This window comes from Cervus canadensis, chromosome 12, assembly GCF_019320065.1.
Source record: "Cervus canadensis isolate Bull #8, Minnesota chromosome 12, ASM1932006v1, whole genome shotgun sequence".
NCBI lineage: Eukaryota > Metazoa > Chordata > Mammalia > Artiodactyla > Cervidae > Cervus > Cervus canadensis.
Genome location: NC_057397.1, coordinates 7,812,240 through 7,836,133, shown reverse-complemented (window position 1 = coordinate 7,836,133; position 23,894 = coordinate 7,812,240). Strand labels below are relative to the sequence as shown.

General features: G+C 46.6%; 1 protein-coding gene and 1 pseudogene across 22 annotated transcripts in view; one reads left to right on the top strand and one right to left on the bottom strand.

Moving 5' to 3' along the window:
* Positions 1-23,894, top strand: part of PTK2 (protein tyrosine kinase 2) — a 206,076-nt gene that overhangs the window by 97,811 nt on the left and 84,371 nt on the right. For all 22 annotated transcript variants that reach the window (XM_043483576.1, XM_043483573.1, XM_043483570.1 and 19 more), the window contains 3 exons: positions 4,355-4,434; positions 5,423-5,485; positions 16,920-16,974. In XM_043483576.1, the coding sequence (XP_043339511.1) occupies positions 4,355-4,434; positions 5,423-5,485; positions 16,920-16,974 (198 nt within the window). The remainder of the gene's footprint in view (positions 1-4,354; positions 4,435-5,422; positions 5,486-16,919; positions 16,975-23,894) is intronic.
* On the bottom strand, positions 11,105-12,811 carry LOC122451059 (annotated as a pseudogene).

Genomic DNA, 23,894 nt, shown 5'->3' with positions numbered 1-23,894 from the left:
CGTCAGTCTTTTTAGGCCCTTTCTAAGGCTCTAAATTGGCGATTATAGTACTGTCCTGCTCACAGTGATGCTGTGAAAATTAAATGAGAGTCATACACAAATCTATCTGACGTGGCAATGAGTATATTTACTTGAAGCAACTATATATCACACACATGTAAATCTTCAATAAATTGCACTTATTTCACGAAAGAAAGCAATGAATTCTGCCGGGAGTTAGTAGGAGTGAAAGTTAGTCAGGAAATGTTTTGTAAAGAAATGAGCACAGAGTGTTAAAGCCCTGCGTCTTGAAGAAGATTTCCTGAGCGCAGCATCAGGGGATGTGCACAGCGGTTCAGAGAGCGCGCCCTCTGAGCCTGGGAGAGGGGAGCGGGGAGGGGGAGGCCCTGCTGAGACGGTTCGTTCCCCGTGGGTCAGCACACCTTGCAGAGAATGCAGGTCACCGCAGATGTGAACGAGCCTCAGGCCGTGGGCACACAGCTCTCAGTCAAGAGTAGCAGATTGTTGCTGTAGGAAAAACAACTCTCAGAAGTTTCAAGTCATGTTCGTACATAAAGGGGTTTTCCATAAAGATGGTTGAAGTAATTTTCCCTTTGTTTTTTTTTTTTTTGCAACTAATATGAGCATGGTTTTGATGAATGAATAAAACATGTGATTACACTTTCCCACCTTTGAATAGCGTTTAAAAGTCCTAGTAGTTATTTTGAGTTTATTTTTGTGTATGGTGTTAGAAAGTGTTCTAGTTTCATTCTTTTACAGGTGGTTGACCAGTTTTCCCAGCACCACTTGTTAAAGAGGTTGTCTTTTTTCCATTGTGAGCTAGAGAAACACCACAGTTGTTCTGACCGACATGTTAAATGGGATCTCAGTTTATGGTTTGGTGCAGACCTGGAAGCAACCACAGCAGAGCATCACCTGCACGCTGAAGAAAACACATGGTTACAAAACTGCTTTAAGATTAATTACTAGGACTTTTTTTTTTTCATTTATTTTTATTAGTTGGAGGCTAATTACAATACTGTAGTGGTTTTTGCCATACATTGACATGAATCAGCCATGGATTTACATGTGTTCCCCATCCCGATCCCCCCTCCCGCCTCCCTTTTTTCCTTGCCTCCTTTGTACGAAAATAAGGTGTCCATAGGTATCTGGATTTATCTCTGGGCTTTCTATTTTGTTCCATTGATCTATGTTTCTGTCTTTGTGCCAGTACCATACTGTCTTGATGACTGTGGCTTTGTAGTAGAACCTGAAGTCAGGCAGGTTGATTCCTCCAGTTCCATTCTTCTTTCTCAAGATTGCTTTGGCTATTTGTATACAAGCAACTCCTGCAGCACAATTCCAGAAAAATAAATGACCCAATCAAAAAATGGGCCAAAAAACTAAACAGAGATTTCTCCAAAGAAGATATACAGATGGCTAACAAACACATGAAAAGATGCTCAACATCACTCATTATCAGAGAAATGCAAATCAAAACCATAATGAGGTACCATTACACGCCAGTCAGGATGGCTGCTATCCAAAAGTCTACAAGCAATAAATGCTGGAGAGGGTGTGGAGAAAAGGGAACCCTCTTACACTGTTGGTGGGAATGCAAACTAGTACAGCCCCTATGGAGAACAGTGTGGAGATGCCTTAAAAAACTGGAAATAGAACTGCCATATGACCCAGCAATCCCACTCCTGGGCATACACACTGAGGAAACCAGATCTGAAAGAGACACGTGCACCTCAGTGTTCATCGCAGCACTGTTTATAATAGCCAGGACATGGAAGCAACCTAGATGCCCATCAGCAGAGGAATGGATAAGGAAGCTGTGGTACATATACACCATGGAATATTACTCAGCCATTAAAAAGAATTGATTTAAATCAGTTCTAATGAGATGGATGAAACTGGAGCCCATTATACAGCGTGAAGTAAGCCAGAAAGATAAAGACCAATACAGTATACTAACACATATATATGGAATTTAGAAAGATTGTAACGATAACCCTATATGCAAAACAGAAAAAGAGACACAGATGTACAGAACAGACTTTTGGAGTCTGTGGGAGAGGTGAGGGTGGGATGTTCTGAGAGAATAGCATTGAAACAAGTATACTATCAAGAGTGAAACAGATCACCAGCCCAGGTAGGATGCATGAGACAAGTGGTCAGGGCTGGTGCACTGGGAAGACCCAGAGGGATGGGATGGGGAGGTAGGCGGGAGGGGGGATCAGGATGGGGAACACATGTAAATCCATGGCTGATTCATGTCAGTGTATGGCAAAAACCACTACAATATTGTAAAGTAATTAGCCTCCAACTAATAAAAATAAATGGAAAAAAAAAAAGTCCTAGTAATTAACCTTAAGGCAATTTTGTGTTTTCTTCAGCGTGCAGTTGATGCTCTGCTGTGGTTGCTTCCAGGTCTGCACCAAACCATAAACAGATCCCAGTGAATGTGTCGGTCATAACAACTGTGGTGTTTCTCTAGCTCACATAGATACTGTTTTTATCTCTTCATTTTTCTGTGTTCAGTAATAAAACTCTTTATGATGCAAAAAGTTTTAAAATTTAGACTTATTTTTTGCTGTATAGAAGCCAGCTGAAGTATAAATAGAGTGATTCTAGAATCAAAGCTTTTTACTTAATTTAGTGAGATATTGAGTAATTCATTTCCATTGATTCATTCCATTGAATCATAGTAGGCATCATTAAATGCCTACTATGTATAAGGAACATAAATGATCAATGCTTGTAACTCTTACATGGAAAACAGCATTCACACACAGAGGTATCCACATCCCAGTTTGATGACTTTATTCTTTCATTCATGGGCTCTCTCTTCAGTCAGTCAGTATTTCTTGACTTCCTAGGTGTGGGTGCTAAGGCAAAAAACAGAGCAAAGATTTCAGAGGAAATTGTGTTTAGATCAGAGCCAGGTGGCTGCCCGCTGCTGGCTGAGCCGGGCATGGCTTCCATCCTGGGAGAAGGCGTGAGTAGGTGAGCACAGGCGCCCTTCGGGTTGTAGGTTCTGGAGCTTTAAAGAAAAGACTTCCATTTTCTCTGTAAGAAAGGGATGTGGCAGGTTGACTGAAGAAAATATGAATCTGTGTGTTGCCAAGCTTCGCGGGCAGGCGTCGCGGAGTTTCCAGGCGGTTTCTGGTGACCATTTGAGGTCTGTCGTCATGAATTTAAAGCAGAACACATAGCAGGGTTTCTCGTTACTCAGCAGTAAGTGTGGATAGGGAGCGGGTGGTGGGCTTCAGTATTTGCTGTTTTTACCAAGCAGTTAAAATGAAGGGCTAAGGGAGATTGGGGAGTTGGGGTCTTTTCAAGGGGAGTTACCATGATGAGCTGTCAGTACGAGGTGGACGGAGTAGTTAACAGAGGAGTAGAAATCTTTTGAGTAGGTGAACTGACAGGCTGGGTAGCAGTCATTCAAGAAGAGGTTCTTTTGAATTTTTCCTAGAGCAGAGGTCAGCACTCTTTTTCTGGGAAGGGCCAGAGAGGGAATGTTTTAGGATTGAGGATCAAGATGCAAAGTGGAAGGTATCCTGAAATACTTATGTAATGAGACAAGACTGATTTACACTGAGTTCTGTACTGGTGAAATTCATAACTTAATAATGGAGTGCAGTTTTTTGTAAGATAGGCCTACTAACAAGAAGAATGAGTTCCTTTTGAGGGGAGAAGTAACATTTCACCTAACTGAGGTTCAAAATGAGTGCTCTCCACCGTCAAAGTCAATTGCAGATGTTGGTCTCTTGATGCTCGTCTGTGAGATTTTACGTGTCTCATCTTTGAAAATACTTTCACACTGATAAGCACCCTCAGATACTGACCTCAGTCCCTCACAGTCATTGCTTGAAAGACAGCTGTCACGTTCTGTTAGAACCTTCTCTTCACGTCCCACTTCAGCGTGTTGTCACTTTGTAGGTTCATGAGGTACAGTTGATGGTTAGGTGGAAGCACATCAGTTGCAGGATTAAATGGATTTTGAAACAATGTCAGTTTTCCTTGCTCCTGTGTTGAGGTCCAGAAATGCTTCTGGGGTTGCAGTCTGAGTTCGGAAAATTTGAACACAAGTTTATCTGGAAAGGAACCTTCAACAACATGGGAGGGTATAGAGAGCCACTTGAGGTTCCGTGATTCGGATGACGTTTAAGTGCTCACGGATGATAAAAGTTCTTCATAAAAGAAGACTGACTCACTGTTTCCTGATATTGCTCCTTTCACACCCAGCATCAGGTGTCATTATGGACACAGTGCGTATGAAGTATGGGGATGACACCCAGCACACATTTACTAAGTCTACAGTGTACTCTTACAATGACACTGTTTTACTCATTCCTTTCTATTGTAGGTGAAGAGCGATTATATGTTAGAGATCGCTGACCAAGTGGACCAGGACATTGCACTTAAGTTGGGTTGTCTAGAAATACGGTAAGAAGATAACCATAGACATCAAGGTCTTTATTCAGCAATGTTTTCCTTTATTTTTTTCTAGGTATTTTCCTTTTCCTCATAAAGATTATCAGTAACATACTGAATAAAAACCAGTAAAATTTAAGAATACTCTGAATTAGGTTGAATTGCTAATTCTAGAATCTTTTAAGATGATATTTCATGGTAGTTAGAATGGAATGATAAGAGCACAAGTGTGTAAGCAAGTGTAAGGCTGAGCTCCCCAGGAGAACCTTCTGTGGTGAAGGAAGTGTCTGAGATCCCCGTGCCAGCCACCAGCTGAGGCGGACACCGAATACTCAGACGTGCAGTGTTATTGCTTTAAACTTGAACGTGAACCATCACCTGTGTCTAATGGCCATTGTGGGGAATGGGAAGCTGAGAATGCGTTTCTTATTTCTGGTAGCATTTGTCATATATTCTGTGCCACCATTTTAAACTTTGAATAAAAGAATATTTCTACCTTTGTCAGATAAAATTTTAATTAAAATTTATCCCAGGCTGCCAGTTTAAGATGAGTTGGTAAAATTAGCTAAAAGTTGATTATGTGTACTCAAAACAGTGATAATTTTCCCAGGAGATCCCTGTTTTTTATATTGTATAAGGTTATGAAATAACAGTTCCTGTAAGACTCACAGATCATTAAGTATAACTCTCAGCAACTTCATTAACATTTGTTTTCAACCTTAATTTTATATCCCGGAGTTGGGGGCTCGGGGCGGGAGCGATCTCTCACTGGTCTCCTCCTTTACAGTTTTCTCTTGGAAAGCAAACTTGGATCCTTTCCTTCAGTGTGTTAATTGATATATGCTGCCTGATGAAGGAGGAGTAATGCGGAGAATCAAGTTTATTGTTTACTGGTAGTTTGTCAGAATGTTTGTGACTGAGCTGTGCAGTTGTTTTTAGTCATTTAACATGGCAGACGCTCTCCAGGCAGATCTGTGAGTGTCTCTCTTCTCTGCTTCAGGCGATCGTACTGGGAGATGCGCGGCAACGCCCTGGAGAAGAAGTCTAACTACGAAGTGCTGGAGTAAGTGTGGCGTTCAGGTCTGCCTGTGCATGTTCAGAGTCGAGTCATTTTTCAGACTTATATTTTATTAGTTTATCTACTTAGTTATCTTACTTAAAAAAAAAAACTATTATTGAATCTAAACAGTACTGTGTCTAAAATTTTTATATCTGAAAGCGGAAGGTTTTATTAAGAAAAGAATTCTTGATGACATTAATCATTAATTGAGTTAGCAAACATTTAAATTTGTTGATAAATGTCTTAAGGCTAATGGTCTTGGACTTGTTAACACATAAATAATAAACTTTTCTGTCTCTGTAGATTTAACCATATTGGGATGGAGTTTCACTTCTAATTTACACTGAATTGTTTTTATTTGTTTTCTCTAAGTTTATTAAGTTTTTTTTTTTTTTTTTTGCTTAGTTAAAATATGGGAGTTATTTGTTGCTTGTGTATCAGAGTATTTAGGATAACTGAACATTTTCCCAGTAGTGAAATTAGTGGGCATTACACCATTAGATTGTTTAAAATGCATAAAAGACAAAGTGGGGCTTATGTCTTGGGAGGCTGAAAGTTCTGCAAATTGTCTGTGGATAATTAATTCAGCAAAAATTGTTGGTATTTGTTATTTCCAGTTTTATTTTCATTAGCAATGGTGCAACTTTTTGCTAGCACCTTTTCCTGCCATATTATTACTGAAATCCTTGTGCTGTTCGGAGGATGTTACTGCAGTGAAGTGAAAGGTTGTCCATAAGACTTGACATGGCAGGTCAGCCAAGCTGTGTCACACTGTGAAAATGTAATCTGCCGTCATTTTGGAAACAAGGTTTTACAGGGGAGGTATGCTCATTTAAAATAAAAGTAGAGGTGGATGTTTGGGGGAGTTAGTCTTGAGCAGGTGGAACCATTTGAGGTGATGGCTAGTGGTAGTAGCTGGGGTAGTTATTTTTGCAATTACAGGCGCCTTTTTTAATCAGTTGTGACAAGTGAGTTAACACCTGGGGCGGTCTGTCTTGTTTTAGTTTGAATTCATCACTTGACTTTTGAACCTAATATATTAACATGGTGTACTAAATATTTGTGGTTGTGTGTTTATGGATACACATGTTCCATATGTTGTGCCTCTTAACAAATTAAATAAGGACAGATAAGGATTGTGCCATTTATTTCTTCAAACTTTTCATGCCAGCCGTTTTGTGTTCTGTATCTGACAGTGACTGTGGGGGGCTGGACTGTCTCCATCTGCTTCCTGAAGCCCCCAGGTGGCTGCTGAGGGGGCTCTGGCGGCGGTGGGGGTGGGGGCTTCTGGTGAGAGCCAGGGCCTGAGCGGCAGGACTGAACCTCCCTGGGTGCCTGCTCAGCCCAGGCGCCGCATCCCCACCTGTAGGCTCTCTTCTGCCTCCAGCTCTGTGGGTGTGTCGGGAGGAGCCCTGCAGGCCTGCTTGTTTATCACTGTGTTGGCTGAACACTGTCTTGGAGCTCAGCCTGTCTTCTGATAGCAGGGCCCTTTTTCTTAAGCACATTGTTTAAGAATTTCTTTTTTAATGTGTCTTTGGTGGTGAAATTCTGCTTTTGTCATCTTGTCATTTCCTTTATTTTGCATTATTCTTGGAAGGTAGCTTTACTCTATTCACAGTTCAGTCGCTAAGTCGTGTCAAACTTTGGAACCCCATGGACTGCAGCATGCCAGGCTTCCCTGTCCATCACCAACCCCTGCAGCTTGCTAAAACTCATGTCCATCGAGTCGGTGATCCATCCAACCATCTCATCCTTTGTCATCCCCTTCTCCGCCCCGCTTCAATCTTTCCCAGCATCATGGTCTTTTCAGATGAGTCAGTTCTTCGCATCAGGTGGCCAAAGTATTGGAGTTTCAGCTTCAGCATCAGTCCTTCCAATGAATATTCAGGACTGATTTACACCTTTAGGATGGACTGGTTGGATCTCTTTGCAGTCCAAGGGACTCTCAGGAGTCTTCTCCAACACCACAGTTCAAAAGCATCAATTCTTTGGCACTCCGCTTTCTTTATAGTGCAACTCTCACATCCATACATGACTACTGGAAAAACCACAGCTTTTGACTAGATGGCCCTTTGTTGACAAAGTAATGTCTCTGCTTTTTAACATGCTCTCTAGGTGGGTCATAACTTTTCTTCTGAGGAGCAAGCGTCTTTTAATTTCATGACTGTAGTCACCATCTGCAATGGATTTGGACCCCCCAAAAATAAAGTCTGTCACTGTTTCCATTGTTTCCCCATCTATTTGCCATGAGGTGATGGGACCAGATGCCATGATCTTAGTTTTCAGAATGTTGAGTTTTAAGCCAACTTTTTCACTTTCCTCTTTCACTTTCATCAAGAGGCTCTTTAGTCCTTCTTCGCTTTCTGCCATAAAGGTGGTGTCATCTGCGTATCTGAGGTTATTGATATTTCTCCCAGCAATCTTGATTCCAGCTTGTGTTTCATCCAGCCCGGCATTTCTCATGATGTACTCTGCATATAAATTAAATAAGCAGGGTGACAATATACAGCCTTGATGTACTCCTTTCCCGATTTGGTACCAGTCTGTTGTTCCCTGTCCAGTTCTAACTGTTGCTTCTTGACCTTCATACAGATTTCTCAGGAGGCAGGTCAGGTGGTCTCTTGAAGAGTTTTCCACAGCCACAGGGTCAAAACCTTTGGCATAGTCAGTAAAGCAGATGTTTTTCTAGAACTCTCTTGCTTTTTGGATGACCCAATGGATGTTGGCAATTTGATCTCTGGTTCCTTTGGCTTTTCTAAATCCAACTTGAACATCTGGAAGTTCACGGTTCACATACTGTTGAAGCCGGGCTTGGAGAATTTTGAGCATTACTTTACTAGCATGTGAGATGAGTGCTATTGTGCGGTAGTTTGAGCATTCTTTGGCATTGCCTTTCTTTGGAGTTGGAATGAAAACTGACCTTTTCCAGTCCTGTGGCCACTGCTGAGTTTTCCAAATTTGCTGGCATGTTGAGTGCAGCACTTTCACAGCGTCATCACTGTATTCACAATGCTAATCTAATTGTGGTCTTTTCTCTGTACTGTTTCCTGGGTTCTATCTTCTTCTTTTTTTTTTTTTTTTTTGGTTCTCAACCTGTTTAAAAGGGAAAAAGGCGGTAGGCAGAGTTTCGGTCTGAATACATTCTCGGAATGCTGGCCATCCAGAGCATCGTTCTGAACAGCTGATTATCTTCTGACTCGAGAGAGTTTTAGTTTTGAAAAGACCTAATTCCATGGAATCATGGTGACTCATTTATCATAAGAATTAAATACAGAAATTTAAAGGCTCCGAGTAAACAGCACGGACAGGACTAATGCAACAGTAATAGCTGGAGTTGATGGGACAAGAGGCAACCAATCATAAAATTACTTTTCCCATGTAACAAAGGGTTCACACTTTTAACATAAATTATACATTCATTATGGTGTTTAAAAACAGTCAAGCCTAAATAAATTCTTCATACAATCGAGAAAAGACACACACACTGAAAACCTGCTTAAGCACAGAACTTCTCGTTTGACAGCTCTGGGCCGGGGCCATGCACATTTTATAGGGAGCTTTTGCTTCTCAAGCTTAGTGAAAGTCTGGCAATCATTTTGTATAAAAATAAGACTTAAATTTAAAACCTCACCAAACTAGGAATCTGATGTAGAAAATCGGTCACACTGGAGTGGCTAAAGCCCACAGTTCTCAGACTTCAGCCCGCGTCCCAGTGACCTGCGAGGCCCACCCTGCGTGTCCGAGGCCTGGGGGGGCCCAAGTCCCTGAAGCGCTAGCGGATTCCCCGGGGGGCGCTGCGCTGCTGCTCCAGGAACCCTGGCTGAGAACCCCTGGAGGGACGTAGCACCTTCTCCGCCTCTGCTCGGCACAGACCGTGTCCACACTTTCATCAGCCGTGGTTACCCTGCGGGCGACGGCGCTCAAGACTGACACCACCGCCCGCTACTTTCCAGTCAGAGAGGTCCCGGGCTTGCGGTCAGGTCGTGGGGAGTGCTGCTCTGCCAGCATGCGACGCGGTTTACACCTATAGCCATGGACATGTTTGAGCATCCGGCACTCAGTCGCGTCCGACTCTTTGCAACTCCGTGGACGGTGGCCTGCCAAGGCTCCTCTGTCTGTGGCGGTTCTCCAAGGCAAGAATACTGGAATGGGTTGCCATTCCCTTCTCCAGATCTTCCCGACCCAGGGATTGAACCCAGGTCTCCTGCATTGCAGCTGGGTTCTTTACCATCTGAGTCACCAGGGAAGCCCCCAATATACTTGAAGTGTATATTTAATGCTGCAAGTTCACCCTAGGGGACAGACAGAAGGATGTGAAAGGAAAAGGCACCATAATTAAGCCGTCCTTGGAAATGATGAGGTTTTTATTTTTTTCTTTCTCAAATACCTTCACTTCAGTGTAACTTCAAGCCCAAGCATTCTGGGAGGTAAACAGTCTGGCAGCTACGAGGGGTGAGAGGCAGGATGCGCCCCAGGACGACTGGAGGGGCACTGGGGTCTGGCCACTCCACTGACCCTACAGCAGGGCCTTGGACACGAGAGCCCCGGGCAGCTGGAGGACACGCGACTCCTCAGGTTCCGGCGGAAGGCACTGTGCCTGTCATGAGGGCACCCCTGAGAGCCCCTCTGAACCCGGCTGGGCAGAGCCACGCCGGAGTCTGGCTCAAGGCGGCGGCCCCGAGAAGCAGTGCCTGGGCCTCCGGGCCACAGGGGTCCCTCTCGCCTAGCCCAGCGCCTGTCACCACACAAGACAAGACATGTGGCCAGTCTCAGAGAAAGAGGGGCTTGCCACTGGGGTGAGAACCTTGGAAGGAGCTGACCCAAAACCCAGAACTCCCAACTCTCGGTGAACTTCATTTAAAATGAGTTCTTCCAAGTAAAACACACAGCCAAGTTCTAAGCGCAGCAACAAGCACCTCCAGGGGAGGAGGCCCCACATCCCCCGCAGACACCACAGTGAGCTCCCTCAAAGCGCCACCGCCAGCCACCGTGGGGAAGCTCAATTTGGCCAAACCATTCAACACCAGCTTCCTCCAGGCCAGTCCCTAGGGATGCCCATCCCTCCCTTCCCCGGCCTCTTCTCCTGCCTGGCCCGTGCCCTCTGCCTAAAGTGCCACCTGCCCGCCACAGGGCAGCCGCGCGGAGCTTAGGTCACGGGAGTGAGCCGGCGGCCAGCAGGGAAGGGCTTCTCTCCACCCATCTCACAGTCCTGTACCACTGGGAAGCAACAAAAAAAGTAAATTTCCCGATCTCATCATCATATGTCCACACTGAACACTTAAAGGCAAATCCTCATCTTAAAGTACTACGTTTAGGGGTTCAGTTAAAATATACACGGGTTTTGTCTTCCCCTTGATCCGACTGTTACTATTGCTTCTTCAGAGGACCATAAAAAGAATTGATACCCTAAAAAAAGAACTTGATTTGTTTAAAAAGCAACAATAGGGGACAAACAAACAAAAGCAACAAACAAAAGCGTTTCCTCTCCCCCTCCCGCCCACCCCATTTCGTTTTGGCTCACAAAGATTTTTTTTTTTTTCCCCCTCTTCGCTGTCGGTGTGGCTCTCGCGGCGACCGTCCACCCGTCCATCCGTCCATCCTGGGCACTCCGGGCGGCGGGCTTCAGGAGGCGTCCCTGGATATCCACCCGCTCTCTTTGAGGAAGTTCAGGATCCTCTTCTTGAGGACTTTGTCCAGGTAGCTGGGCAGGCGGCTCTTGGAGGGGATGCCCTGGCGCTTCTGCAGGTGGTCCTTGATGATGATGGTCTTCACGGTCACGTAGCGTGCGGGGCTCAGGTTCAGCAAGCTGCACAGAACCTTCTCGCGGTCCGACAGGAGCTCGAAGCCCGGCAGGTGCTCGATGCCCGAGAACTCGCCGTCCCGGCCCTCCTCCTTGCCGCGCTTGGCGCCCCCCGCCACCGCCGCGCCTTGTTCTCCTTGCGCTTCTCGCGCTTGTGCCGGGCTGCCTCGGACTCGGCCGACTCCTCCATCTTGGTGATGCCGTTGTGCCGGTAGCACTGCAGCTCGCGTATCTTGGTGTGCAGCATCTTCTCCTTGTGCATGTTCTCGAACAGGTCGTCGAACTCCTTGCACGACATGAACTGGTAGAGCGGCGGCAGCTTCAGCCGCAGCTCCTTCTCCTTGGTGACCTTGCGCCGCGCTGCCCGCTCCTTCTCCTTCTTGTCCTTGCCCAGGAAGGCGGGCACCAGGTTGTAGTCGCGCGCGCGATGTTCTTGCGCCGCTGCCGCTCACGGAGCTTGCGCACGTACATGTCCACGTGCGTGGGCTTCAGCTCAATCTCCACATCGTCTTCATTGTAGTAGACCGAGAGCCCGCTGATGAGGGTCTCGGCGTCCTTGTCGTACTCGATTTCCTGGTCGTCCTGCAGCGGCATGTAGCCCAGCTGCTGCTGCTCGGCCGCCGAGATGTCTAGGGGAGGCAAGGGGGTGGTAAGGCTGGGAGAGAGGGGGCCCCCACTGGGGCAGGTGTGGTCGGTCACCCGGTTGGGGATGGTGTCGGGGATGCAGGCCTTCCCCAGGTTTCTGTGGATGTACATGCTTAAGTAATGCTCCATCAGTTCCTGGCGGGTCCAGGAAGCGCAGACATGAGCTGCCATGTCCTCCCAGTTCCCGAAGCCGAACTGCTCCATGGCATCCAGCAGCAGCTGCTCCTCGCGGCTGGTCCAGCCCTCCTTGGCCTCGGGCCCCCAGAGCGTGAAGCGCCCGCTGTCCACCAGCTGGTAGCCGTGGTAGCGGCGGTGGTGGCCGATCTCGGCGCCGGCGGAGAAGCACTCGGGGCACAGCTCGATGTCTGAAGGAGTCTTTCGGGCCTAGAAAAGAGAACAACAGTCTCAAAGGCCCCTTGCTGAATCATCTAACTTCGGAGGAAACAAAGCATAACTTTAGTTCCATCCTGATGCTCCAGGCCAGTTGCATCTATCTGGGACTTACCACCCCCTGTCCGGAAACCTACCACTCCCTACACCCGCCCAGAAGACTTATCACCCCCTGCCCAACTACAAGTGTCATCTCAACAAAAGAATACTCAAAATATCCCGCCTGATTGACGTTTCCCTTATCGCTTCCACAAACCTCCCTATAAGTATGAAGCCTCCCTGATCCCTCTCGGCGCTCAGCCTGGTGGGTCGTTAGGCCGACTGTCGCCCCTCCTTGCCTCAGTAAAGGTAACCTACCTCTGTTGAGGCCGTCTTTCCTTTTCTGCCTCGCCGGAACTGTACCTTACAATGTCCTGGCACTCGGTGCAGCGGACGTGCAGCGGGCTCAGCTCGGCCAGGCAGTACATGCGGTACTTCTTGCCGAGCTCCGCCATCTTCCGCCGCCGGGGCCCTGCCGCCCCGCCCTCCCGCTGCAGCCGGCCTCTGGGCTCTATCCTCTACTGCAGCTGTTGATAGGCCCTTCCAGGGCTGGGGTCAGGGTGTGGCCGGGAGTGGTGCTCTGTGCTCACTGAGGCGGTGGTCACTGAGGATGGGTAGCCAGGGCGTCCGGTGGCTCAGCACCGCCCTTCCTACTGGTTTTGCTAGTAGCCTAGAGTCACTTAGAAGTGTAAATATTTTTTCTCAGTATGGAAAAGAATTACACACGAGTGCAGAATGTTACTTATTCTTTATTAGTTTATCCTGGGTTCTCTTTTTCCTTGCCCATAAGGAGAAAAACTGAAATAGTCCATATAGCTTCTTAGTTTTGCCAGAAAGTTTATGGACAATCTCAGTAATTTATAACGTAGTGAACCTTCAACTTTACCACATTTCAAAATAGCTATTTTCAATTATGAAAAAAAAAAATCTGCCCCAACTTTGGAGAGTGGGAAAAACACAATCTAAAACTTTTTGTACTTTTTCTTTAAACCAACTAAAGAGTTGATCAGTGTTTCTTTCTATGTCTTTCCCACTCGGGAAGAATCACGGTGCCTTTTCTGTAGGCAGAGGGGAACCCCAGCCCCCAACCCCAAAACTTGGCCTCCTGGGGTCTCACAGTGCAAGGGCACATTCTGGAGTGCACACAGACAGTTCTTTTACTTATGTCTCTTATAAATCAGAGACAGGAGTCAGATGGGATGTGTTAAGAAAAATGTTTGGTTACCCAGCTTAAAGATGGCATTGCTAACAATGACAGATGAAACCAAAATAAGCTAATAATACAGTGTTAGAATTATGGTTCCTAATGTGACATTGTAGAAGCAAGACTTAGGTACCGATGATTCTTCTCCACAGTACAGAATTGTACTGTGAACGTATTTTAAGTAAGTCACGTAACTTTCAGTTCTGCTCATTTCCTCATGAAGTGGTTTGCTTTTGAAAGAAAGATGTCTTGCTGTAGTCGTTTGTGTAACTGTTTCTTCTTTGTTAGACTAAGCTGTGTTGATGTAGGGAGCTGCTGGTATTTCTGGCACTTAGCAGTATCTCCTGCTTATTAGATATTCCATCGGTATTTCCTCAGTAAATAAATCTGTGATTTAAAATTAGCCAAGGTTAATTCTAATTGTGCATTGTTTTCATTTCTTTTTTTAATTGTCCTTCTTGTCAGTAGTGATCTAGTGCTTTCTTTCTTTTTTTTTTTGATCTAGTGCTTTCTTTAGCTGCCTGTGATAATATATTGATGCAGGGAAAGCTCACAGATTTGGCATGAATTGATTGACAGTGGCTTAACCGGTATAGAAGGTTATTTCTCTTTGTACCAGGCAGTCAGTGGTCCTCATCACCAGGGCTCCAGGCCCCTTGAATCTTGCCGCCCATCCATCGTCCGTAGATGCCACCGGGTGGCCTCGGGTGAGAGGTGTATTAGGAAGCAACAGCAGTTTCTCCTGAACTTAAGAGGATTTTAACATTTATCCATTTGTAAGAGATGGTAAGGTATCGTTTTAGAGGTTAAGGGACCTTAGTGGTATTCTTAATGATACTCAATTCTTGAGAGTTTGGGGGTGAGGATAAGATAGGGATACTGTATGATAATATGCATTATAGTTATATTTTAAAGTTGATTTTGGTTTGCTTTTTTGCCTGAGCTTTAAATCTGAGAGGAATGATGTCCGCGAAGTATTAATTAGTTAAAGCAACAGACAAGGTCTGAATCTTCTCAGAAGTAATGCCAAGGAGAAACAAATTTATCCTTGACATGAGAATTCATTTATAATAAGCTTAATGACTTCCCTCATAGCTCAGTTGGTAAAGAATCCGCCTGCAATGTAGGAGACCCTCGGTTGGGAAGAACCCCTGGAGAAGGGAAAGGCTACCCACTCCAGTGTTCTGGCCTGAAGAATTCCAAGGACTGTAGAGTCCATGGGGTTGCGAAGAGTTGCATACGACTGAGCGACTTCCACTTTCACTTAACATGTGTGAATAAAGTTTTTCCAGCCTTGGGCCTCCCAAAGCTGGCCCTGGCCTTCCCCATCTCCGTGCATCAGCCTTCCCTTATCACCTTTCCCAGAGCACCTCCCGAGTCTGCTGTCCACCCGCCCACCTGCCTGTGTCCCCCCCTTCCTCCCCATTCTGCTCTTGGCAGCATCAGGTCACACCTGCCTCTGCTCAAGACCACGGCTGGTCAGCACGTAGACTAGACTCTCACCAGCCAGCAGGGGCAGCCGTGGTATTTCCAGAGGAGGGGAAACCGCCCCCATAGGGTTCTGGGTCCTTAACACTTCCTCATTTCCTCTCAGCACCACTGTTGTCAGTAGGAATTAGCATCCCCATTTCACATATAGCTGTCACCCAGCCTCGACAGGCATTAAGTCACAGCCTTTAAGATCCATCAGGCATTAAGATCCATCCTTCTGCAAAGCCGAAATTCCAGGGCAGAACTCTCTGCATAAAGCAAGTTCCTGACAAGGGAAACAGGGAAGAAAATGCTCAGGAGTAGCTCCGGGGTGTTAGTTTATCTTTTATGTGCTTATTTTGCCACTTCCCATAGTGATTAGCTCCCAAATCCTTAGAATGCAAAGTTCCTGTCTTGTTAGGAGGCAGCAAGAGAGGGAAGAACTTGGGTGGACACTTTCCCCTTGTTCATATCTGAAAAGATAAGAAAGGGAAGTTATAAGCAAGAGTGATTAGAAGAATGTATGGGAAGCCAAGAGTTACATGAGTTTGCTGATCAGTAAAACCAGTAAACAGTGTATCATGGGAGCTGAGCAAGGATTTTCTAAGGATGTGCTAAACATCGTCATCACCATCATCATCATCATAGAATACCAGGACTTAGCAAGGAGTTCGCTGGTTTAGGTTCTAACTAGTAAAGTGTGAAATAAGGGATTACATGTCTGGATATGGGGTCAACCACATAAACTCTTGTTTTCTGTCGTTTGGTTTGTAGTACCTGCTCACTTACAGTTAAGGGCGAAGTCATCCTTGTTTTGTTTTGTTATATTTTTATTCATTTTATTTTTTTAATGCAAAAGATACCTGTATTTCACTTTTCTCCATGATCCTTTTGTATTTTCTGTCTCCTGATAATCTTTCATGTCCAGAGGCTTTGCTTCATTTTACTAGCATGATTGCCACCTAGTGGCCGAAAAGCCTGGTTCACTTAGTATCCAAAGTATCAATAAGTAGAAACTTTGTTTTTCAGTTGCTCAGTCATGTCAGACTTTTTGTGACCCTATGGGACTGCAGCACTTCAGGCTCCTCTGTCCTTTACTGTCTCCTGGAGTTTCCTCAAATTCCTGTGCATTGAGTCGGTGATGCCGTCCCATCATCTCATCCTCTGTCATCCCCTTCTTCTTTAGCCTTCAGTCTTTCCCATGAGAAGTAGCCATTCTCTCCACCTGTTTTCTCGGTCAGACTGCCGTGAGGCACTTGTTATTAATGGTTGATTTTGTAGCCTGATCTAAAGAAAATCACTGGGACTTCCAACATGTCCTCACATTCAGTTTTTTGATCTTAGGCCAATCACTTAATTTCTCTTTGTTTTGCTTTCTGTGTGAAACTTAGATTTTAAACATTGACTAATGTTTATTTTTAAGGATCATCAGATTTTAGGATTAATCTAAGGTATTTAAGCATCCCTGGCATAACTAAAATCTTTTTCTAATCAGGCCAGCCTACTTTCTATACAAATATAGCATTACCCAGCTGGAATTGAGGTTCATAAGGCTAACTTTCAGAGAGTGTTAAAAAAAAAACCCAGTTTATTTACACATTGTAAAAGAGGCAGTATTTTAGAGAGTTTGCAATAGTTAAGGGTTACAAAAAGATTTTCTGCCTAAACCAACTTGTCTCAATGTTTTCTGCACACATCTAGAAAATTACTTGTCCCAACTGTTCCATGACTATGCTAGTCATTTGGAGCTTTAATATATGTATTTCCTTCTTGAATACCATGTGTGAAAGGATAAATAATTTAAACTTCTTTTATGTTCTTGCAACAGTGTCATTATATATACTGATTTGGTGGTATTATTTGTTAATTCACTTCTTTATGTATTTCAGGAAAGATGTTGGTTTGAAGCGGTTTTTCCCTAGGAGTTTACTGGATTCAGTCAAGGTAATTAGCATCTTCTTTGTCATAATCAGATGACCATGTTAGGCAGATACCTCCTCCGTGCCACGCGGTTTTCCCTCTTACCTGTAAAAGTCTTAATGTAAGAAGCTGACAGTTACTCTAGTCATATTCATGGAAAGTAGGCTTTTAAAGGTGTAGCTTTCTCCCAGAAAACCGTTTTGTATCTTGATTGTGTGTGCACTCAGCTAAGTACAAAACCAGGAGCGTTGTGTTCACAGTGGTGAACACATCACCTCAGTCTTTACAGTCTCAGGTTCAACTCAGAGAAGAAGCAGCAGGTGAAGCAGCCACAGGCACAACTCTGTGTGTGTGCGCGCACGTGTGTGCTTGCTTGCACAGACATGCACTCTGAAGGTCTGTCTTCTCTTGACTGGTGGACGTTCCTTCGTGCTAGTAGCTTCTTGCAGAGTGCCAGCTCCTGTCTCTGTTTGCAGCTCCCACCACAGGGGAGGGGACACCGGGGACGTGATGTGTGGCTTCCCAGCCCTTCAGAACACGGTTGAGTGTGTGTCAAGTTAGAGTCCAGCTCAGAGGAGCGCTGCCGTTTCCCAGCCTCATGGTTTTGGATCTGGTTTCTCACTTCCACAACAAAGGAAATAGTATTTTGTAGGGTTGGTATGGTTACTTAGCACTTCAGGGTGTGTGTGCACATCAGTGTGTGTGTTAGTTGCTCAGTCGTGTCTGACTTTGCAACCCTGTGGACTGTAGCCCGCCAGGCTCCTCTGTCCATGGGCTTTCCCAGGCGCGAATACTAGAGTGGGTTGCCATTTCCTCCTCCAGGGATCTTCCCGACCCAGGGGTCACACACACATAACACGAGTACCTGTCACTGTGTAATTTATAAACTGTGGAACTGTGGCTGTTGCTGCTGTGACTTTGTGTCACAGAGGTCACGTTCCACACTGGGGCAGCCATGTGGACACCGTCCCATCCACTGAGGCCCAAGCACAGTGGTTCAGAAAGCTGGCTCTGGAGCCAGCCTGCCTTGGTGAAGGTTCTGACCCAGTGATCTTGAGTTGCATGGGGCACAGCAGCCTGCCCTGTGCGCCCGTCTGCCCTTTGCTGGGTGGACTGGAGGGGAGACGCTCCTGAATGTCAGACACCGTTCTTCAGGGCGTCTGCCCTGTCACTGGGCAGAAGAGCGCATTGCCCAGCGTAGCCTTGGAAAGCAGGAACGGGTGTGAAAGTGGCTGTGTCACATTGCTATTCCCTCCAGTGGTCAAGTGTGAGTCCCGGGGCGGCCTCAGAATTGTGCAGAGTCTGCTCAGAGCTGTGTACAGATAAGCAGTTACCCCAAGAGGTATGACTGCTGGCATTTGGGAGTCCAAGAAGTTATCCTACTTTCAAAACGGGTCCTCACACTCCAAACAGGCCACCCCAGGTGCAGGCCTCAGGTGCTGTGATATAAGTGTCGCTAAGGTGAGAGGCCCCCATGCTGCAGCTTCTTGTTTCTCCCACCTATAGAGTGGCCTGATCAGTTAACATTTGCTTCTCCAAGAGCCTCTTTGTGTTATATGCCAGTCCCCTGCATATCTGGGTTTTCAGAAGATCCTTTGTACTTAATGCTGACACTGAAGTGTCAAAAGTTTACCTTATATTTGATGTAACTTAAGCTATGATTGATTGACTGATGGCAAACATGATTGGGGTGTATGTGCTGATTATTAAGAATAATTTATAAGATATTTAAAACTTCTCTTTCTTTGATCTTAGTGCCAGAGGCATATTTTAAAAAACACCAGACCAGTAAAACTTAAGTCAGTGCAACATGACGGAACTGTCTACAAAATTCTGATTATTATTCCAGAAGTTTCAAGGAGCTGTGGCAGCTGGGGGTAGGGGGATGTAAGTGTGGCGTGGGGGCCTGGAGCAGCGGGGGCAGCGGTGGGCAGACAGAAAGGTTTCAGTGAGGGCTCCTGGCAGCGCTGGTTTCTTATCTAACAGATGTGCCAGTGTCATGTGGGTTGTTAACTTCAGGGTGTGGGGTGGGGTGGGGCAGTCGATGGGGATTCTGCACTGTCTTTACAGCTCTTCTGTAAATGTAAAATTATGTCGCAAATAAGATAGCCAGATTTCAGCTTATTTGAGTATAATTCACAGTAGAAATCTAATTTCAGGACTAGAAATGTTACGAGATCCACAGTTAAGTATCGCTACTTCAGAGTAATAGAGTGGTTTCCTAGGCCCCTCCCAGGAGCACTTAATTTAGTCATCATTCCCGTTCCCGTGGTGAGCACAGAAGTGCCTGGCTCAGCAGTCACTTAGCCTCTCAGTCCTGGCCTCGGCATGGAGAGTATCCCCCTCGTCTGGACCCGTGTAAGGAGGCTAGAAAGGAGGCGTGCTTTAGGCACACGCGCACATACACACAGGCTGGAAAGGAGGCGTGCTTTAGGCACACACGCACAGACAGACTGGAAAGGAGGCGTGCTTTAGCCACACTCACACACACACACACAGACTGGAAAGGAGGCATGCTTTAGACACACGTGCACACACACACACACACACACAGACTGGAAAGGAGGCATGCTTTAGACACGCACGCACACACACACAGACTGAAAAGGAGGTGTGCTTTAGACACACACACACAAACACACACACACACAGACTGGAAAGGAGGAGTGCTTTAGACACACGCACACACAGACTGGAAAGGAGGCGTGCTTTAGACACACACGCATACACACAGACTGGAAAGGAGGCGTGCTTTAGGCACGGGCACACACACAGACTGGAAAGGAGGCATGCTTTAGACACACACACACTGGAAAGGAGGTGTGCTTTAGACACACACACACACACACACACACAGAGACTGGAAAGGAGGCGTGCTTTAGACACACGCACACACAGACTGGAAAGGAGGCGTGCTTTAGGCACACGCACACACACAGACTGGAAAGGAGGCGTGCTTTAGGCACACGCACACACACAGACTGGAAAGGAGGCGTGCTTTAGGCACGCACAGACACACACACAGACTGGAAAGGAGGCATGCTTTAGACACACACACACTGGAAAGGAGGCATGCTTTAGACACACACACATACACAGAGACTGGAAAGGAGGCGTGCTTTAGACACACACACATACACACAGACTGGAAAGGAGGCGTGCTTTAGGCACACGCACACACACAGACTGGAAAGGAAGCATGCTTTAGGCACACGCGCACACACAGACTGGAAAGGAGGCATGCTTTAGACATACTCACACACACAGAGACTGGAAAGGAGGCATGCTTTAGACACATGCACACACACACACACACGCACACACACAGACTGGAAAGGAGGCGTGCTTTAGACACGCATGCACACACACACAGACTGAAAAGGAGGCGTGCTTTAGACACACACACACACATACACACAAACACAGACTGGAAAGGAGGCGTGCTTTAGACACACACGCACACACACACACACACAGACTGGAAAGGAGGCGTGCTTTAGGCACACACACACACACACAGACTGGAAAGGAGGCGTGCTTTAGGCACACACACACAGACTGGAAAGGAGGCGTGCTTTAGGCACACACGCACACACACACACAGACTGGAAAGGAGGCATGCTTTAGACATACGCACACACACAGAGACTGGAAAGGAGGCATGCTTTAGACATACGCACACACACACACACACACACACACACACAGACTGGAAAGGAGGCGTGCTTTAGACACACACGCACACACACACACACACACACACACAGACTGGAAAGGAGGCATGCTTTAGGCACATGCACACACACAGACTGGAAAGGAGGCATGCTTTAGACACACACACACTGGAAAGGAGGTGTGCTTTAGACACAGACACACACACAGACTGGAAAGGAGGCGTGCTTTAGACACACACACACACACACAGACTGGAAAGGAGGCGTGCTTTAGACACACACACATACACAGAGACTGGAAAGGAGGCGTGCTTTAGGCACACGCACACACACAGACTGGAAAGGAGGCGTGCTTTAGGCACACGCGCACACACACACAGACTGGAAAGGAGGCATGCTTTAGACACACACGCATACACACAGACTGGAAAGGAGGCGTGCTTTAGGCACATGCACACACACACACAGACTGGAAAGGAGGCATGCTTTAGACATACGCACACACACACAGACTGGAAAGGAGGCATGCTTTAGACATACGTGCACACACACACACACACAGACTGGAAAGGAGGCATGCTTTAGACACACGCACGCACACACACACAGACTGAAAAGGAGGTGTGCTTTAGACACACACACACATACACACACACAGACTGGAAAGGAGGCGTGCTTTAGGCACACGCACACATACACACAGACTGGAAAGGAGGCGTGCTTTAGACACACACACACACATACACACTGGAATATGACTCAGCTGTAAAACGAGGGAAATCTTTCCATTTGCAACAACATGGATGAGTCTTGAGGACGTGTACTCAGTGAAGTCAGATGGAGAAAGATAAATACTGTATGACCTCACTTATATGAAAAGAAAACGAAAAAACAGCAAGCTCATAGATACAGAGAACGGGAGGTGGAACATGGGGGTGAGTGAAATGGGTGCAGGGTCACAAGGTGCAGACTTCCAGCTACAAGTAAGTCCCGAGGATGTGACGTGAAGCACTCTGACTGCAGTTATTAGCAGTGTCGCATATCTAAAAGATGCTCGGAGAGTAGGTCTTAAAGGTGCTCATTACAAGAAAAAAAAAGTGACTGTGTGATGGTGTGTTAACCAGACATTGTGGCAGTCAGTTCACAGTATTGATGTATCTAAATAATGAATTATTATGTTGTATACCTGAAGCTAATACAACCTTGTATGTCAGTTACAATTCAATTTAGAAAAACACACTTGATACTGTTAACGGATCTACAGTTAGCGTCTGGTAGAGGGGAGATGACCGTAACCCCTCGGTTCCTGTTTCTTAGTGTGTTTTTCTTTTCTGGCGTGTTTTCTTTAGGATCATGTTAACCTTTTAATCCAGGAGGCCCTCGGAGGCCATTGTTCTACTAAGAGCAGCATCTGATAAATGTTAGGTTGACTAACATGGCATTATTTCTGCTGTTCAGAAGGCTAAATAGCAACAATTTCTGATGATTCATCCTAGTAATACTGCCTTATTCTCTCTGTATATGAACTGGTTGAAAACCAACTAGCTGACATTGATAGATGCCTTGTTTCAAACACAGAGAGGATATTGAAACCCTGTAAATAGGGAGGTATATTTATTAATATCAAGAGATTCTAGGGAGTCAGTTTTTGTAGAACCTTTTCCTTACTGAGAAAGAAGGAAAGAACTGATGCTTTCTAAGGCATCCTTCTTAGAAATGAATCTGGGGCTCCTCTCAGACAGCAAGGATTTTCTAGTTCTTGCCCAGCACTGGTGCTGTAGGTGAGATCTTGGTCCTCTTGGGTGGCCACATTGAAGCAGAGACCCCGAGAAAGCTTAGGTACTTACTCCTGACCAGGCACCCCTCTTGGCTGGCGGGAAGCCTGGGCGTGGCCCTGTGTCCCAGGAAGCTAGCCCTGAGCGCGGGTACACTGGCTTCTGCAGCTGCTGCTTGTCACTGTGCCTTCCTGCACCTTAGCCTGGTGGCGTGTAAAATGTGGAATGAGCCAAAGCGAAAACTGCGATGGACATTCAGTAAACATGACGCGTTTCACCCAGATTCAGCTGGGTGAGACAGATTCGTAAAACTGTAGCTCAGACTGTCTGTCTGCTAACACCGCAAAGTTACTATTTTCAAACATCTTTGCCCAGTTACTCAGAAGTTTTCCAGCAGGTTCAGTGATCAGGTGTGCTGTTAGTTGATCCCTTGCACGTCCGTGGCTGAGGGTTTTGGAAAAGAGGACAGGCCGTCGACTGGACTCTGTTAGATGCGGGGCAGATGACTTCACCCCTGCCCCCAGGGAGCAGCGCACAGCCCTTTGTGTCTCTGATACAGGGGAAACCGCAGCGGGAGTGACTAGAGGGGGCGGAGCTGGAGAGATTGGGCACCTCGAGGGATGTCGGGGTGCATAGCCAATCAGGACAGTCTCGTTGGACCAGCCACGGAGGAGGGAGGTTCTCTTGGTGGCCCATCAGGTTTCAGGTGTTGTGGAGATCTCACGTGGGTGAGTGTTACGCTCCAGAGGAGAGTCGGAGACTGTTTGCACAGCCTGGAATCAGAACAGTGGTTAGACGCCATCTCAGCCATGGTGAGAGCAGACCTTTGCAGGCCCTGGGTTCGTGGCCAGAGCTTGGATGGGTCTTCCCCAGAATGTGCTCCCCGGATTTTTCTTTGCAGAGCGTCCACGGCTGACCACTCACGTTCTAGGCAACATTTGAGATTCAGTCCTTGCTGCCCTGGAACTCACTTTGCTTCTCCTCAGTTTAGCGTCTGTGGCCTCTTCAGATTGCCTGGGATCCCACCCCTGGCTTGCCTGACCGAGCCCCAGCCCTGGCTACAGCCAGCTGTTGACCTCCGGTGCCGGCTTCCGCCCGCACAGCTCTCCCGCGGCCGCTTTACCTGCGGGATGTAACTACGGCGCCCGGGACGGACATGCTGAGCCGCCCTGTCTCCCTCACGCGTGGTGTGTGTGCCGCTCCGTGTGAGGTCCGCCTCCTGTGCTCTCCTCTGACGGCATCTCCACCACACCAGGCTGTCTTGTTTTCACGTGCCTGTGTGTGTGCCCTGACGTGGGGTCCTCTGTACACTTCTGCACGGAACCTCCTCATTGCTGGGTCTTCACCTAGCTCTCTCATTATTCCTAAAGAATAGCCTCTCAAAGGTTGTGGTTTGAAGGTGTTTGATTTCTGTTACCAGACTGCTTCAGAACGGACACGTTGACTCCCCGGGCAGTGTGGAGCGTGTGAGGGCTTTCATCCCCCTCCTCTGCTG